The sequence below is a fragment of the Ictidomys tridecemlineatus genome, chromosome 8 (assembly GCF_052094955.1).
Source record: "Ictidomys tridecemlineatus isolate mIctTri1 chromosome 8, mIctTri1.hap1, whole genome shotgun sequence".
Classification (NCBI taxonomy): Eukaryota; Metazoa; Chordata; class Mammalia; order Rodentia; family Sciuridae; genus Ictidomys; species Ictidomys tridecemlineatus.
In genome coordinates this window covers 133572173-133589913 of record NC_135484.1, presented here as the reverse complement: position 1 = coordinate 133589913, position 17741 = coordinate 133572173, and the positions used below count along the sequence as shown (strand labels likewise).

Genomic DNA, 17741 nt, shown 5'->3' with positions numbered 1-17741 from the left:
AGAGTGAGCAAGTGTGAGGCTGTGTGACAGGCACTGGGCACATCACATCTGTACCACTCTACAGGTGGTGGCACAAGTGAGGAGCTGAGACTCACCCAGTAAATGCTGATGGGTCTGGAATTTTAAGTCTCTAAGTCTCTGACTCTAAACCCCATGTGCTTTTACATGGGCTTAAATAAATGAGGACAGAGAATGTTTTAGGCTCTCAGGAATTACCTGCATGAGGAAAGGGGGCTTCAGGTTGAAGGTTCACATAGGGGACTACTGGCACTAAGTTTGCAGAACTAGTGTAGAGGACCCAAGTATCCATCCAAGAGACATAACTTGATTTCCTAGACCTTGCCAGAGCCATAAAGTTCTATGCTGACGGTAGCTGCTATTTTTTGAGTATTTGGTCAACATCAGCCACTTGTCCCTCCTCTTCATCGTTGATAGGTGTAATGTAACAGGTTGTAACTGAGGCCAAGTGAGTTTTGTGTTCATAGCAAAATGGGATTCAGCCTAGATATGATTCCAAAGTTCATATTAAGCTAATGCTGACTGCTGTACACCTGGGGCTACACCCAGCGGGAGAGGAGAGCCCACTTCACTCCCATGCCATACCCAGCTCATGGCAATTCCTGGGAGGCTCTCAAACCCCTCTGGACCCTAGAACTCCCATTCCTATACTCAGGCAGCCTCACCCTCACTCTTGGCCTTCCTGCCTCCTGCTCAGTCCTCATGGCCCAATTCAGAGGACATCTATTCTGGGAAGCATTTCCTGAACCCCTTTGCCTCACTGGGCAGCAAACCACCCCCTCTGTCACTCTGTGAAGGCAGGTTAGTCCTGGCACTTTTCCCAGGGGGAAATGTTAGACAAGTCATCCCATTATTTATTTCTGCAGTTGCTTCAGAGGCTGATTAACACAGCAGTTTATTCTCCAACTTCCTGGGTCCATTTTCAAGTCTCAGTGCTACCCTGTGCCTTCTACTCACTCCAAGTCTGTCCCCTGCTCTCTGTCACTTATCCCCGCATGGCACATGTCTGCTGTCACCGTCTGTTTGTTAAGTCTCCATCACTGACCTTGAGCTCCTGCAGGCCAGGTATTTATGACTGTTGAGTGTATGAGTGAATGAATGTTGCCAGGATTCCATGAGAAAATAGATTGGAAGGTCCTTTGTGATAACTTTTACTATCATTACTTCTGTTACTGTGGCGGTGATGATTTGAGGATCCCTTTCTTCCTGAACTTTGACTACTCAAACTCAAGAAGTAAGTAGGTTTTGACAGAGTCTTTCACTACTTCGGGGTCTTCAGACTCATCCTACTCCTTTGTATCCAAGTGCACAGGCTCTGCTAATGGGTCCTTTACGATGCAGACCCTGACAACAGAAGAGTTCCTCCCCTGAAGGAGAAGCAGGTTTCCGTTTGCAGCAGTCATGGTGGTGGCCGACTCTACATTTCAGTTCTGTGCATTGAAGCCTTTTCATAGAAAAGGGTGTTCTGATGGAATCAGATTCCAAGCAAAGGCCCTTTGGAAGTTTCCCAAGCTCCAGAGCTCCCATGCCAGGCAGTTCTTAGTATTCCTTGTGGTCCTGGAAAGCAGCAGTTCCTTGAAGAATCTGCCACAAAACCTAATTCTGCCAGCTAACTCCACTGGGAAAGTCATGGCCTTGTACTGTCAGGGGCACATAGAAAAAATCCTTCCACAGGTAGATGGTGTGGTGTCTCTCTACTCATAAATACAAAATCCAGGATCATGATCATTCCTAATGGCACTTGAGGAATTGATAATTGTTTTTTGGGTTCTTTTATTTTTTTTCCTGGGCATTTTATTGTTGTTGTTTTGTTTTGTTTTTTGTTTGGGTCCTTGGGATTAAACCCAGGGGTGTTTTACAACTGAACTACATCCCCAGCCCTTTTATCTTTTTTGAGGCAGGGGATTGCTAAATTATCTAGGGTTTCACTAAATTTCTGAGACTGGCTTTGGACTTGTAATCCTCCTGTCTCAGCCTCCTAAACTGCTGGGATTACAAGTATGTGCCACCATGCCCAGCTTGATAATTGTTTTTGACAAAGTTATATTAACCATTTTAAACAATCAAAGTTGCTTTCTCTTCCACCAAGAATGCCTCTGTAAAAGCATTCATCTCTAGCTAGAAAAAAAATGAAGTTATTTTTGTGCTTAAAACCCAACACTAGCCAGGCACAGTAGTGCAAGTCTGTAATCCCAGCAGCTTGGGAGGCTGAGGCAGGAGGATGGCGAGTTCAAAACCAGCTTCAGCAACAGTGAGGCACTAAGCAAGTCAGTGAGAACCTGTCTCTAAATAAAATACAAAATTGGATTGGGGATGTGGCTTAATAATTGAGTGCTCCTGAGCTCAATCCCTGGTTTCAAAAAAAAAGAAAAAAAAAAGACTGTAGGAAGCTTTGTACTGTGGAGTACACTGCTTTGAGGAAGTCCTATGCTTATTTCAAGGTAGAATCTCTTGATGGGGCCCTTTTTGTTTTTTGATTCTTGGCTCCTACCCTTATCTACCCTAATCAAATCTATACAAGTAATCTAACCATCAGCCTTCTTGTTTTTGGACCTCTGTGGAGGAAAACTAAATTTTCTTTTTCAGTCTCTGTCTTTAACAAGTTCTTTTTTGGGAAACACACTTCATCCTTCCCCAGAGCTTCTGTTTGGGGTGAATGCATGGCTTTGCATGTTTCTCTTCTCAACTATTAGCCCACTTTAAAGAGAGAAGACCTCTGAGGGAAGCAGTCTAGATTAATGGGCTAGTAACCTAGTCTTTGGAGTAAGACAAGTCTGGGTTTGAGTCCACACTCCACCACAGAGTGGCAGTGGACAAGTCACCTAATTTATCAGAGCCTCAGTTTCCTTATCTGCCATGTAGAACTATTGGTAGTTGAACATTGTGGGGTGTGCAATGCTTTTGTACATAACACAAAAGAGAGGTTCAATAAAAAGGTGTTGCTATCGTTGGCTCTAAAGGATCCCCAGTTCCACCACTGAACCAGTAGAGAACCCGTTCTGAACATCTGGGGATGGGCTTACTGGCCCGCTGCAGAAGAAACCTCACAAACAAGCCCCTGAACAAAGACAGGGGTACAGCCACAGTCTCCAGCAGATAGGCCACTTACTTTTATTATATATCAGTGGCGTGCATCACTCAAGGCAATAAGGTTCCAAGAGCATCCATTTTACAACCACAGTTTAGCAGAAGCACTCCAAGTGTCATAGGGAAGAGTTCCCAAATTGTCCAGGCATGCTTTCATGGGAAGAGTGTGGAGCACCAGTCTCCTCCAGGCCTTGTTCAACACACTATACCAAACTCAGGCCTGCGTCCTGGTGCTATCTATGTGGAATAGGCCTGGGTTTGGTATTAGTGTGTTGAACAAGGCCCTGAGGAAACTAGTGCTCCAAACTTCCCACAGGATATATAAGATGCCTGAGAAGGCCTTACTGGGCTGAGGTGCAGGGAGTCAGGCCAGGAGAAGCCTGTCACCACTTTCTACCACCAGACTGTATAGTAAGTCACCTGGCTCCCCTGGCTACCCAGCTTGACATACTCAGTGCTAAGAATAAGCCAGACTGTGCACATCTAGAGGAGAACTTGAGTCCTGCTGTTAGGCCACCACAGCCACTATGGAAAGAGGACTAGTGAGTGATAGGCCAGAAGATGGTCCTTGGCATGGGAGTAAGTTCAGAGAAGGTGCAGTTCCAGTTCCTTGGGAAGATAAGGCAGTTAAGAAATCAGACCTGCATGGATTTATGGAATCGTAGTAAAAACTGCCTGAGTGGCTATGGGTGTCCCCTCTCCTAGGCTGATGATATCAGGCCAGGCTCTGAGCTACTCAGCCATGGCAGACACATACCTATAAGGGGCCACACCTGCACCAATCTTCTGGGAATCTTCAGGGTGGCCAGGGAAATGCTGGAGACTATGTCTGCTCACTCAACCCTTTGGTGCTGTGCCCCAAAGTGGTTGGGTTAACTGTTAAATTAAGAGAAAGTAACTTTGGGCCCAAGTTTCATTTCTGGCAACCTAAAAACCCAGATTAGTCTGTTTTCAGCTATGGCTTAAGCTTTGCAACATCTTTATTCCCCAAGACTCAAGAATCCCAAGCCCTTCAAAACTGACCTCACTCTGCAAAGATAGGTCTACTTTCTGTGCCAGCAGGCTTTTATAGAATTGACGTGGCCAGAATTCTAGAGCCATCTTAGTCTGCAGGCCACTCGGTCCCTCTTTCCTGTGTTTATTTGCAGAGCACATTGTGTACATCAAAGAAGAGGTTCCTGCTTGGTGGTTTACCAACTTACTGAGCAAGAGAAGCAATAGGGAGATACAGACATTCCTGGGGAAGGATCCTTGTGGCATGAGGAACTCATCCCTTTATTTCCTCTAACATTTCACAGTGCTCCTGCCCTGTAATCTCTTAGCCCCCTTTTCTTATTAGGAACAATGCTATAGTGGTCATTAGCTCATACAGAAGATGCTGTGGCCTGGCTCCTATGGTATCTCAGAGGGTTATGTAACAAGGCATGACTTTTTATGATCCCATAATCAATAATCTCTCACATCTGGACGGACCATCACTTTCAGAGTGTGTTCACATTCACTGAGGTGTTGTTTTAGGCAAGCTGGCAGAGTGTGATTGATCCAGACTTGTTTTATCTGTGCACAATAAAGCCATGCTCCATCATGGGCCGCTGTGTGGCTTGGACACTGGGCCTTGTCAGTGAGGCTGGCGCTGAAGGCAAACAAAGCACCTGCCAAGGGTTACTGTACAGAATGTCACACATGGAGTCCCCACCAAAGCTTTCATCAAAGTCAACCTGATTATTTTCCACTGCATTTTCCTGAAAGGATGTTATGATTTTCTAGATGTTTGGTGGCTGGTGATAAATCAGGCTTTTATGATGTCATGTGAAAGGCCACCTCTCGGACTTCCTCCTGCTGCAAGCTGGAGGATAAAAGTGGGACGTGTTGGTAGGGTGCAGGGCACACAGCTTCACTTAACCCTTTCCTCACTTGTCCTGGGACCTGGGTGAAGCTGTATGTCAGCTCGGGTCATGGAAGAAGGTGAGCCAGGCCCCTTCACCTTCCGTTCACATGAACATAGCCAGGACATGTGGAAACCGAGCTACTTTCTCAGAGTTAAACAGACTTCCTCAGCTGAGAGGATTTGGCATCAAATCAAGATCCCAAATGTGAAAGTGTGTTCCATGGAACAATATAAGAGGTCCTCAGTTATTTCACAGAAGTAATCTTTTAAAAGAATCCCTGTAGTTGTGTTTAGGGTTTTCTTTTTATTTTGTTATATTTTTTTGCAGTACTAGGGATTGAACTTGGGGTGCTCTGTCACAGAGCTACATCCCCAGCCCTTTTTATTTATTTATTTATTTTTATTTTGAGACAGAGTCTTATTAGGTTGCTGAAGCTGGTCTTGGACTTGAAGTCCTCCTGCCTCAGCCTTCCCAGGATCAGATTATAGACGTGCACCATCATACCTGGCTAAGAATCCTGTTTTATAATCTTGGAAGTAAGAGTTTTCCTTGAAAAAGAGATAATGTGATGATAATAATAATGCTGGTGTGGTTGTGCTAAAATGTCACACTCATACCTTGTACATTCCTACTTTGCTTATACACTCATACCTTGTACATTCCTACTCATGCAGTGCCTTTGAGAGAAAAGAGAGAGGGAATCCTCTTTCCCTTACTCCCACATGTAGTCTATACATATATCTTTTGCTGTACCTCTAGAAAAGGTCCAGAGTTCACCCACATCTTTCCATAACCACATTCCCCCCAGCAGTCCTCTGATCCAGCCACCACCATCTAGGGTCTCTTATCTAGCCTCCTTTCCTTCCCTGCCCCCTCTAGTCCAGGTGCAGCATCTGTAGCCATCTTTGAAAACTTCCATCAGAGCATTTGCCGCCTACGTTCAAACTCTCCAGTCACCCAGAGGAAGCCCAGACTCCATGCTTTTGGTGCCAGGATGTAAAGATCAGTTTTAAAGAAAAGCAGATTCTTCCTCTGTAGATGAGTGGAACTTCTCTCACACACACACACACACACACACACACACACACACACACACGAGCATGGTTTAAAAAAAAAAAAGAAAAAAAATTAAACTCAAGTTTCAGTGCTGTATCTCATCCTCTTGAGAGCTGGTAAGGAAGGAGGAGGAGGTTTCTCAGCCAGGCAGGGGAACTCAGAGTTCCAACTTCATTCCAGCTGGGAGGAAGTGAAGGTGTGTCAGCATCCAGTAGCCCTCAGAAGCTGACTGTGTCCTTATCTGGCCAGAAAAAAAGACAGCCCTTCCACCACATACCACTGTGGGTGCCAGAGCAGCACATCCAGGTCCTTAGTCCCTGGTCCTCCAGAGCAGCTGGGTATCATTCTGATTGTCCACTGCAATAATGCAGATTTAATTCCTACAGGAGTGACCAGGTATTTGTTGGCTGCTTGCCCAAACACATCAAAAACTAACAGAATTTTTTAGGACAGAGAAGGATCATGTATTAGAGTGGGCCATGAGGACAAAATAATATATACATACCCAGTGTGGTGGCACATGTCTTCAGGAGGCTGAAGCAGAAGGATTGCAAGTTCAGCCAGCCTCAGCAACTTAGTGAGACCCTTGGTAATTTACCAAGACCCTATCTCAAAATAAAATATAAAAAGGGCTGGGGATGTGGCTCAGTAGTTAGGCATCCCTAACATCCCCATTACAAAAAAAAAATGATTATATACTTACAGCTAGAAGTAAATCCCATACTTTTTGAAAATCAAATTGGGCAAGATGTGGTGGAGCTGAAGTAGGAGGATCACAAGTTCAAGGCTATCCTGGGCAACTTAGCAAGACCCTGTCTCAATTTTTAAAATAAAAAGGGCTGGGGAGGTAGCTCAATGGTAGAGCTGTTGGCTAGCATGAATAAGGCCTTGGGTTCAATCCCCAGCACCACACATACACATGCACACATACACACAAAATCACATTTCTCAGAAACTCAAACATCTCTCTATATCCAACTGAGTCAACCAGCTTTTTAACTGTGGTCCACAGGCTACAAATACTCTAAGTTGACAATAGGGTATGACTCAAAGGATAAAGTCTTGTGACAACAAGGTCTCTGCAAAGAAAGGCATGGGCCCTATAACAGGGACTAACCAGGCCCCCATGTTCTGTCTTTTTGTCTCTATCCAACCTCAAATGGGCTCCTCTCCCTCACTCAGAGGTGCAGACATGGCCACTGGGGCTCAAGGACTTCCCACCTGAGATGTCTCCTAAGAGACCTCCTTATCCAAATCCCCATGTGACAGTCTTCTTCTCATCATTCAGATCTCTGAGCAGAGATTCTGCCTGTGTAGGATGTCTTCCCCACCCGATCAGTGTTGCCCTTCAGCTCTCCACAAGTTCCCTCCTCTCACTCATGTCTCTCTTCCCTCCTTTGCCATCTCTCCCCAGTGGAACATAAGCCTCGTGACAGCCAAGGCCTTGCCTTGTCCACAGGTGCTTCCCCAGTGCCTGAAGCAGTCAGTGTCTGATGACAATCAAGAGTTGTGAAATGTGTGCAATAATTGCAGAAAAGCAGAATACAAAATTCTCTATACTCTGGTTATGACTATTCAGAAAATGATCTAAAAAGAAAACTGAGACTGGGGATGTAGCTTAGAGCTGTTGCCTAGCATGTGCAAGGCCCTTGGTTCAATCAATCCCCAGCACGCACGCACACACACACACACACACACACACACACAGTTGGAGTGCAGGAGAGAAGTAGCATATGACTGTCAAAGAAAAACCAAAGGATGACCCACCTAAAAAATGTATGTCTTCGTCCATGATGTCACTGCATGAAAACAAGTCTTTCCTATATTTCAGTAATTAAAGGAGTAAGCTAGCCTTAACAGAAAACCTGTGTAGGATGAATTAGAAATGTAGCTCAGTGGGGGAGAGCACATTTCTCGAGGCACTGGGTTCCATCCCCAGCACCTAAAAAAATGGTGAGAGAGGAACGTCAAGAAGCGGTGCTAACTATTTTTCATTTGTAATCTTGAATTCTCACCAAAATGCTACAGGGTAATCAGTGTTTCCCCCAACTTATAGATTTAAAACCCAAAGTGCAGAGACGTTAGGAAACAGCTAAGTAGATAAGCCATGATGTGAATCCATGTCTCTCTGGTGATGTCTCTGTGTTGTTGGTGATGACTAAGGTATTTTTATTGAGATGCAATTTGCATACAGTGAAATGTATGGATGTTAATGATGCCAGCTGATTAATTCTGACAAATGCATGTACTTTGTAACTGACACTCCTGTCCATATAAAGAACATTCCGTTACCCCCAAAGTCTCCTCCCACACCTTCCTAGCCTACACTCTCCCCTGTGCCACTGATATGATTCCTGTCTCCATAGATGAATTTGACTATTCCAGATCATATAATGAATCCCATGACTCATGCTCTTCTGTATTGACTCCTTCAGCCAGCATTGGGGTGTGCAGACAGTCTCATATACTGGCACAGTATTATCTAGAGACCGCTTTGCCACTCAAATTAACATAACATAAAGTTTATAGTTTACACTGTCTTCTACAGAAGGTTTTGTCCTTTGAGTATGGTTAACTGCTGGTCTAAGAATCAGAAACCCTGCCTTCATAGTCCAAAACCCCACCACTAGACAACTTCATGACATTAATTAATTGGTTTGGATTAAATATCTCCACAAATGCAGTTTCTTTTTATGAAGACATAAAACAAAGAGTGCTAGGTAACCATGTATAGGTCCCAGACAGGCAGTTCAAGCTCACCGATTGCCAGGATAATAGGAAGCAAGCTGAAGATAAATGACATCATGGGAAACATATGCATCCATCTTACTGCTCATCTTTTCTCTGTGTCTCTCTAGAAGCTTGCTAATGGATGTCAAAGTAGTGGTCTTAACTTTTCCTCAAAAAGTCCCCAGAAATAAACAGCCAAAAAGCAAGAATTTCAATGATGTCAGTTGCTTTATTAGCCCTAGAAGTGAAGAAGTTACTGAGGGAATGTGACTATTCAAAGGACCCTGTTGTGTCATTTCTGTTTGAAGAAAAGGAGGGAGGGACAGGTGGGTGGATGGATAAATTATTGAAGCAAGAATTCTCCAGTTGGAAGACCTTAGTATACTTATATAAACTGAGAAAATCCCCAAAGGAAAAAATGTCCTATCTATATTATAGAGAAATTCATGTTGTTTACAATGTGCTTTAGTACTAATGTACAAAACAGGGGAGGAGGTATTTTCTAAGAAGTTGGGTAGATTTTCTAACAAATGAGAAGGAAACAAGCTTAAGGAACATTCCCTTTGTCTTGTGCAATTCGGGATGCCCTGTGGCCTAAGCCTCCCTTCCTGGATGAGAAGGTGCAGGCTAAAGATAAGCTGGATGAATCTGGCTTTTAGTTCCAAGACACTTTGTCAGAACTTTCATCTCTAGGAAAGAGGTACCTGAAACAGATACAAGATCTCCTGAGTTGCATCTTGAATGTGATTGTTTTCAGGTTTAATTAACTGAAGTCTCTAAAGTGCTTTGAGGGCAGAAAGTACTAAGTGGCAAAAGAAAAGCAGCCTTCGTCTTATGTCCAGAATGCCACTTGCCAATTATGTCACAACAGTCCCTAATCGGTCCACTTAAAAGTGCTTTATCTCCTTTCCTCTGGGTTTGTGCCACCTCCTACCAGCATGGTAAATCTTTACACCCTAGATCCAGTTATTAACAGTAACCAGTAATTTCCTAGGAAGATGGTGCTGACTTTGAAGCCTGGAATGCTGAGGTCACTAACAATCTTATCTCCCTTTCATTAAATGGTCCCTGCATTATAACTGTGAGTCAGCCACCACCTCCATCAGCTGGTCTGAACTAAGTTCAGTGAAGGAATCCAGAGAGGGCTCTAGTTACAGAAATTCAACTCGCTTTCCCCAGGCTGATGCCACTGTAAGCACCAGGATCAAGAAGTCAAGCTAACAAAAAAGTTAATTCTGCTGTTGAACTTATAGATGTAGAACAGAGACACATAGTATCACATAAACATGTATGATGCAAGAGGACTTCCCAAAATCTCATGTGCTTATTGTCTAAAGTAACCTATTAGACACCTACCTATGAGTAGGCAGCTTCCCAAAAGCTTAAAGGGATAGCTTCTGAGAAATGCTTTCTTCTGCTCAGCTGCAAGCAGGAATCCCCACTACCATCATCCTACAGGGATGGACAGGGTAGATGGAGCTTTTCTAGGGTGTCCCCACCTCTCTGCCCCAAAGGCTGGGCAGCCAGCCAGTGTCTGTGAGGAAATCTCTAGGCTGCTGTCTGAAGGAGAGAGGCTATAAGTCACTTGGCATGAATGGGGAGGGGAATATATTCCACTGCACAGAGGAGAGTGAACTGCTGCTCATGTCTCAAGCCTGTCAGCCTGAAAAGGATTTCTCTAGAATATTTTTTAAAACTATTTTAAAAGGAAACTAATAGGCCTAACTTCTGTGTTTCCCCTAAATATAGTGACCCCTCATTATCCCTGGTGGAATGGTTCTATGACCACCTCTACCAATACCAAAATCCACAGCTGCTCAAGCTCCCTATATAAAATGGCCTATAATTTACACACATCCTTCTGTATATATTCAGTCATCTCTAGGTGACTTATAATACCTAATATTATCTAAATGCTCTATCAAAAGTTGTTATACTATATTGCTTAGGAAAGAAAAAAAGGCTGTCTACATTTTGCCCATCTACATTTCTTTTTATGCTAATATATTTTTAAATATAAATGAAAAGATGCATCCATATATAAGCTACACTACTAGTGCTATTAATTAAGTTCTCCTTTTATGAAATGAATACCTTTCTTTTAACCACACCTGTGCTTATTGACAGGTAGACACCTAATGAAGACAATGTCCTCGTTTGCCTTCCAGGAAAGGTCTGCCGCTTCACTAGCTAGATCTTTTCATGAGTTGTCCGGGGCATACATGTAGATGGATGTGTTTTTCTCTTTGTTTAGTGACTCTGAATAGCTTCTGATCCCAAATGACAAATTCAACCAGTTGAGAATAAGTAACCCCTTCCTTCAAAAAAGGGGCTTGGGATCTTAAAGATATCTCCAGGCACCATCCTCCAGCATGTCTGACTCATTTTTAAGGGGGCTTAGGTAAACCCACCAATGGAGGTGACAGTGAGAGTACCCAGCCAACGGTGGTTTTAGTCCAAGACACTTGTGCAGGAGCTGCCCCCAGCCATGACCGTACAAAGCCTCTTTGCAGTGGCTGAGGACAGGCCTCTGTGCAGGGCCTGCCTGCCGGGCTCTAGCTCCACTCTCAGTGCACCGTGGGCTCACTGGAGCCAGTGCTGACTGACTCGATTTCCCTGAGGCTGACTGAGCATTGTTGGAGTTCTGACGGCTCTCTGTCAGCCCCTGCTGATGGACAGTCCCCCTGAGTCCCGCTTCCTGAGCAGACGAGATGGCCTGCTGTTTTCTTCTTGTCTCTTATCACCCCTTGTCATTAAAGGAGAGGCCTGGCTTCAACTTCAATTTGTGCTGATATACAGCAGTCAAGAGGAGAGGGGAAATGTTCATTACCGGTCTTAACACCGCCTTTGCCTTTCTTAGGGCTGTGAGATTCACTCTCCTTGGGAAGGATTAAAGGGGAAGGATTAAACGGAGGGATACAAGAGCTGAATTTGCACCCTGTAAGAAAGTACAGTGCAGACGTCATTTTTCACTCCCCCCACCCTTGCTCTCTGCTGCTTGTCTTGAATCTTGACTAGGATATGCTGTGCCGTGTAACTTCAAAGTTTTTTCCTGGGGTTTTGTTGTTTTGGATTGTTTTTAATGGTTCTGGCTTTTCCAAAAGAAGCATTACCTCCAAGAGCAAAACTTTCTTACTCACTGTACATTAGCATAAAGTTAGATCTAGAGCCTAATTCATTGGCATTCTTTTTTGTTAATTTTTTTTCTTAGTTGTCAATGGACCTTTGTTTTACTCATTTATATGTGGTGCTGAGAATCAAACCCAGTGCCTTGCCAGCACTCTGCCACTGCCCACAACCCCAGCCCCTCACTGGCATTCTTTTACTCCCTTAGAACCTGAGCTATTCCTCGTTTTGCTTTTCTAAGAAAAATAGGAGGAAAAAATGAATATATTTTTGTGCCACTAACAGCTCCATGTCTTAAATTCCTAAAGATGTTTAACCTTGGTTTCCATCAGCCTTGGTTTTCCTTAGTAACATCCTCTGTCTATACACCTTCTTCTTATTTATAGCACTCAAGAGTCAATTTCTTTCAATATGTACATTAGAAATTTAACAACATCCTGCCAAGAGAACTCACACTCTTAAAATTTCTCTCCACCTCAACAGATGTTCTCTGCAAACCTTACCAGCAGATCTATTGAGGAAATGTGGTATCCAACACGTAATTTTGACTAATAATAAATTTTCCCAAAACAAAGTCAGTGAAAAAGGGAAAAAAAAAAGAAATGAGACTGCTGGCTTAGAAACATTATCCTGCCAGGAGTGGTGGCACACACCTGCAATCCCAGTTATTCAGGAGGCTGAAGCAGGAGGATCGCCAAGTTTGAGGCTTCACCTCAGCAACTTAGTGAGACTCTTTCAAATTTTAATAAATAATAAATAAATAAAAAGGTCCGGGGATATAATTCAGTGATGAAGTGCCCCTGAGTTCAATCCCCAGTACCTCAAAAAGGCAAGAAAAGAATAAAGAAAATATATCCTCTGTGCTTCATAGGATACATGTGCTGTCTACATAATAGCATTGCCTACAGTGATTTTAGGTCGGTGGTGGGAAACGGACTTAACATGTAAAGAATGATGAAAATAAGATTAGGGGAAGGAAAAAAAGTAACCAGTGTAATTTAAAGGTGTGTTGTTATCTTGAGATGAGAAGGGATGACCCTAGATATTTGAGGAAAGGGACCTAGAGTTAGGGGAGAAGATAATGGCAGTGTGGGCACTCCTTTTCTGGATTTTCCGTTAACTACTGTGGCCTCAGGAACTGGCTTAATGACTTTTCCAGGATTTGGTCTGGCACTTTATCAGTTCACTATGACAAGAACATGAGCCAGGAAAGCCTGAAAAATTGCTGCAGAAAACATGCCCTTCTGCCAGGCTGCTGTGTGCAGCTCTGACCATGGGTGCCGAGCCTTTCAGGGTCACGCTGTAGCTAGAGGACAATTCCTAAAGGTCAAATGAATAAAAAGCAGTCAGGGAGTCTGAGGGAAAGGAAGGGGTGTCTGGACAGAGGCATTTTTTTTTCCCCTTTGCTCGTGTTGGCTGCTGTAAAATGCTCAGTTAAACCTAATTGAATTTGACAATAATAAATTACATATTGAAACTGTAGAGTTCACCTAAGGAATAGCAATGAAAACAGTGAAGACACCAGAAGCCAGAGTTCAGGAAATGTCATATTCACATAGAAATGCTTTAAATTTTTCTCAGAGCTTTGTTCATTCTCTCTCTCTGTCTTCCAGAAAAGCTCCAGACCACCCAGTGCACAGAGTCCTTTCTGGAAACTATACATAAAATCATCACTTTAGTTCAGCTTTTGCCCCTGTTGTCATACTACACCTTTAAGCCTGTAATTAAAGAAGCAAATGAACTTTCCAAAAAAAAAAAAAAAGAGCAAAATAGATAAACTCATCCCTCTCACTTGTCCTCAGGAGTTGGTCATGCCCTAGTGGAGGGGGTCTGTAAAAGTTCCAAAGTTTTAAGAACAGTTAAATATAAAAGGAGCATCTAGGACTTGAATGCCTTGTAAAAATACAGTTTCTGCCACATGACTTCTCCACAGGCCAGGGGAAGCCAAGTTTAAAGAAATGTCTCCGTGTCTACCTCTCATCCAGAGCTTTGTGCACTCTACCACCTAGACCCTGTCACTGTGCCTGTGCCCCAAACCTTGCAAAATGAGCCATGACTGGATCTTTACTATAGAAGATACCACAGGAAAAAGAAATTTCTTAAATTTCTTCAGGAACAGTTAAGTACAAAACAAGATAGGAAGTCCTTAATCTTTCTTTATAAGTTGGCTGGAGATCCAGGGGTGCAGCTCATTTGTCTAGCATATGCAAGGCTCTGGGTTCCATCCTAGCTCTGGGATTAAAAAAGCTGATTGGGCATAAGCATATTGACTGGGCACAAGCAGATGTCAGCTTAGTGGTGCTGGCATGGAAGGCCACTGTTTTGTTCTGATGGGACATCCTCTTCTTTCTCAAGGGTTCTTGGTCTAATTAGATTTCAGGGAGACAGAGCCTTGGCAGAAGGTTGAAGGGAGCAGCTAGCCTGCAGTGTAAGAGCTGTGCTCAAAGTAAATTGGGAAGTTTAACTGGGCCCTTCTCTGGTTTCAATGAAATACTTTCACAGTGTATGGTAGCAATGTCTGTTTCTAAGCTTTTGAAAACCATTTTTCTTTTTCCTTAATTGTAGTTCCCTGGTTGTTTTTATATTATGAGCTACTTGTAGAAAAATACAGGAAACATAATTACAATACAAAACTCCCTTTCCCAAGCCTACTGAGATCATTTGAAGCCAAACTGGGTTTTAGGGTTTTGCTAACTATAAGTTCACAGCCATGAATTGCATCCTATGCTGTGCTGGTTGATTTACAGCCAGTGTTATGTGATTAAACAATAAGCATGTTTCTCTGAGCTGTGTAGCTGCTATAGGATGAAGGGAAGGGAGGGACTGGCCCTGTTGGTTGCTTCACGACTGCACACTGCACAGCTTCCTCTGGGGAAAAAGAATGAATATCTTTGTGTGGCTCTTATAGTAAAAGAGAAGCACTGTATAAGTATATATATACACATTTATTTAGAGGAAGGAAAGAGAAATAAATTACTTGGTTTGTTTTCCCACTTACATTGGTAGCTCGTGTAGCACTGTGTTAAATTGCTAATTACTAATTTTTGTATCCTACCTTTCCTGAGGAATCTGTATATAGGCCAGCAAGGGAAAAAAAAAAAACTTGTTAACACTCTCGGGAGGAAATGGGTACTTCAGTGTATTGTGAAATGCAAAGCCTTTGGGAGTTTGATTTATTCAAGCCTAAAACACAGTGATGGATGATTGGGAGTGAGATGGCTAAATGTCCTCTGCTAGAGCATGGTTTCAGACATGCTTCCATTGGAGGTGGCTGATCAGAGAAGGTGAGCACCCAGTGGGCAGTGCCAATAGGCCCTACCCCAGCATAAATCTAGAACAAAGTCCCCATGCCTGCCAAGTTCAGAGGAATCTGAAGCAAGTAAGCAGGAAAGGCTTCCAACTGCAGCTTGGTTATCTGTTACTTTGACTTGATGTAACTGGTTTTAGACAATTTCGTTCTGTGTGCATCTTGAGTATTGCTCACCTTAAAAATTGCCTCTTTTCATACCACCTGCATGTTCTGCTGCCTATTTGAAGATTCATATATTCTGTATTATTTGATGAAAACATAAGAGTATGAAAGAGCTCAGTGTTCATCTCTTCTAAAAATGATGTAGCTCAGAGTCTTTGTTGTCTGATTTTCCTTTCTTCCTTCATTCACCCTTCCTTTCCTTTCCTCCTTTCCTTCTTCTTGCACCTCATCTTGAAATTCTCTTCATAATCTTCAACTAAATCAGTCTTCAGAGACTTGTAATAAACAAATTGGTAAGAGAGGGCTGAAATGCAGGATTAATTTCTTCTCTACCCCTTTCCTTTTACCAGTCTTCTTTCCAAAGAAGACTCTTAAATGGGTGGAAATGAACTTCCCTTGTTCCCCTAGAACTCTCGATGAAATCCTGGCGTGTTTGTGTTTCCCTCCCTCCAAGGTAGAAGCTGAGCAGGCAGATCAGGAGCCACTGGCCTCCTATTAAAATATATTTTGATAAGGTCCTCTTGACTGGGATGAGAAACTCTAGTATCAAGCACATGGCAGCCCCCGCCTCTTGTGTAGAGCTGAAGGTTCTTTGAAAAGTTAGCTAGATCTTCTACCGAGTTGCTTGGGAGCATTGGGAGAAAAGGGAAGCTGATGGAAAGGACCGCAGCTAAGGAAGCTTCAGGGCCTCGGAAAGCAATGTTTTCAGACTGCTGGTTGCAACTAGTTAGTGGGTATGAAATGCAGTGGATCGAGATCAGCATTTTCTAGGGAGTAGAATAAAACAGAATAGTAGAATAGTAGACCTAGTGCCCCTGGATGGTAAGGGTAAATATTGCTTCATAAAACTTCAGTTTCGGTTTATAAACATGTGGGTGTGCTGCAGGCAACATGAGCTGTCTTTACTGTGGCCAGAAAATCCCGAGCTGCCGCCTGAGAAGAATTGCTCCAGGCTGCAGGCTGGGAATCGACACTCAACGGGTCCATTAAAGAGGAGCGCGCTGCTTTCTGCAGCCCAGAACCTGGTCCCCAGACCTTGCGCCTCTAGAGGAGTCCCGCCCCCGCGTGGCTGGTGGCTTTGGGTGGAATGAGAGCACCCGAGGTCGGGCGCTCCGTGCCCGCGCCACCACCCGAGCCCAGGTCTCCGAGGGGCGGGAGGGGGCTCGGGATGATTTACTCCTCCTCTTGTCTGAAAAGTACAGTAATTCGAAACAGTTCTCACAGTAGCGTCCCTGACAACTTAATGTTTAAAAAAAAAAAAGCCATTAAGAGTCGATGGGGCGCGGTGGGGCGAAGGGGGTGGGCCGGAGGTGGCTGGAGCGAGCTGGGACTGATCGCTGTCACGGACCTAGCTGGCTTGAGCAACCTTCTTGGGATTTACCGCTCCGGAGAGCCGCAATGGAAGGCGCCTGGAGGGGACCCGGAGGGGACCCTAAGAAGGGACAGGGGGAGCCTTGTGCGCCGGGAGGGAGCGCGAGGGCCGATGGCAGTGCGAGACGATGGGTGTCCGCGCCTCGCGACCCACGCACGCCCGCTTTGTCCATCTCTTCCCCTAGGACTTTCTGCAAGGAGACTGCTCCAAAGCGAAACAGAAGCTGAACTGGAAGCCTCGGGTCGCTTTTGATGTAAGTGTCGCCTTCACGGTGCGGAATCCTCTGAGTCGCCGGCTGCGGGGCAGGTCGGCCGGGCTTGGGGCAGCAGCTCTGGGTGAGGCCCGCCCGGCGTCTGCGGTGCCCAGGGCGGGGAGGCGGGGAGGGCCGGGCTGGGGAGGAGGGAGGGCTGGGCCTGGCGGAGGCGGCCCGGGGCGGCGGGCGGGGTGCCGGAGGCCTCTCTGGGGCCGCCACCCGGGGTAAGGGTGTCACCCGGAGAGAGTGGCAGAAGCTCCTCCCTCACCGCCCACCCTGTGTCTCCTGTCGCAGGAGCTGGTGAGGGAGATGGTGCACGCCGACGTGGAGCTCATGAGGACCAACCCCAACGCCTGAGCGCGGCCTCAGAGCCCCGGCGCCCTCCGACCTGTCGTCCCTCTTGGCGCCGGCTGGTGCGGGGTTACAGGCGGAGACACGCGCTGGGATGTACCCGGGAGGGGCAGGCAAATCCAGTCGGTACCCTGAGACCCTCGCCGCCACTGCCTTGTCCCCGCTGGCGGGAGCGAGGGCCGCCAGGTTTGTAGCAACCGGGACGTGACACTCCGGGATTTGGCCGCTTTGCTTTTGTCGAAGCCTCCTCTGAATGGTTTTGTGAAATCAAGATGTTTTAATCACATATTCACATATTTACTTGAAATTATGTCACTTAGACAACTTAAATTCTGGGGCCTTCAAATTCTTTTTTCTTATTAAATATGATCTTTTTATGAACTAGCA

The 17741-nt window shown here is 44.8% G+C and overlaps 1 protein-coding gene across 2 annotated transcripts in view; it reads left to right on the top strand.

Annotated features, from left to right (window-relative positions):
* The window catches only part of Gmds (GDP-mannose 4,6-dehydratase), a 615427-nt gene extending 597686 nt beyond the window's left edge, over positions 1-17741 (top strand). For both annotated transcript variants that reach the window (XM_005335160.4, XM_078020438.1), the window contains exons 10-11: positions 16935-17003; positions 17298-17741. In XM_005335160.4, coding sequence (XP_005335217.1) covers positions 16935-17003; positions 17298-17360 — 132 coding nt within the window. In that variant the 3' untranslated portion in view covers positions 17361-17741. The remainder of the gene's footprint in view (positions 1-16934; positions 17004-17297) is intronic.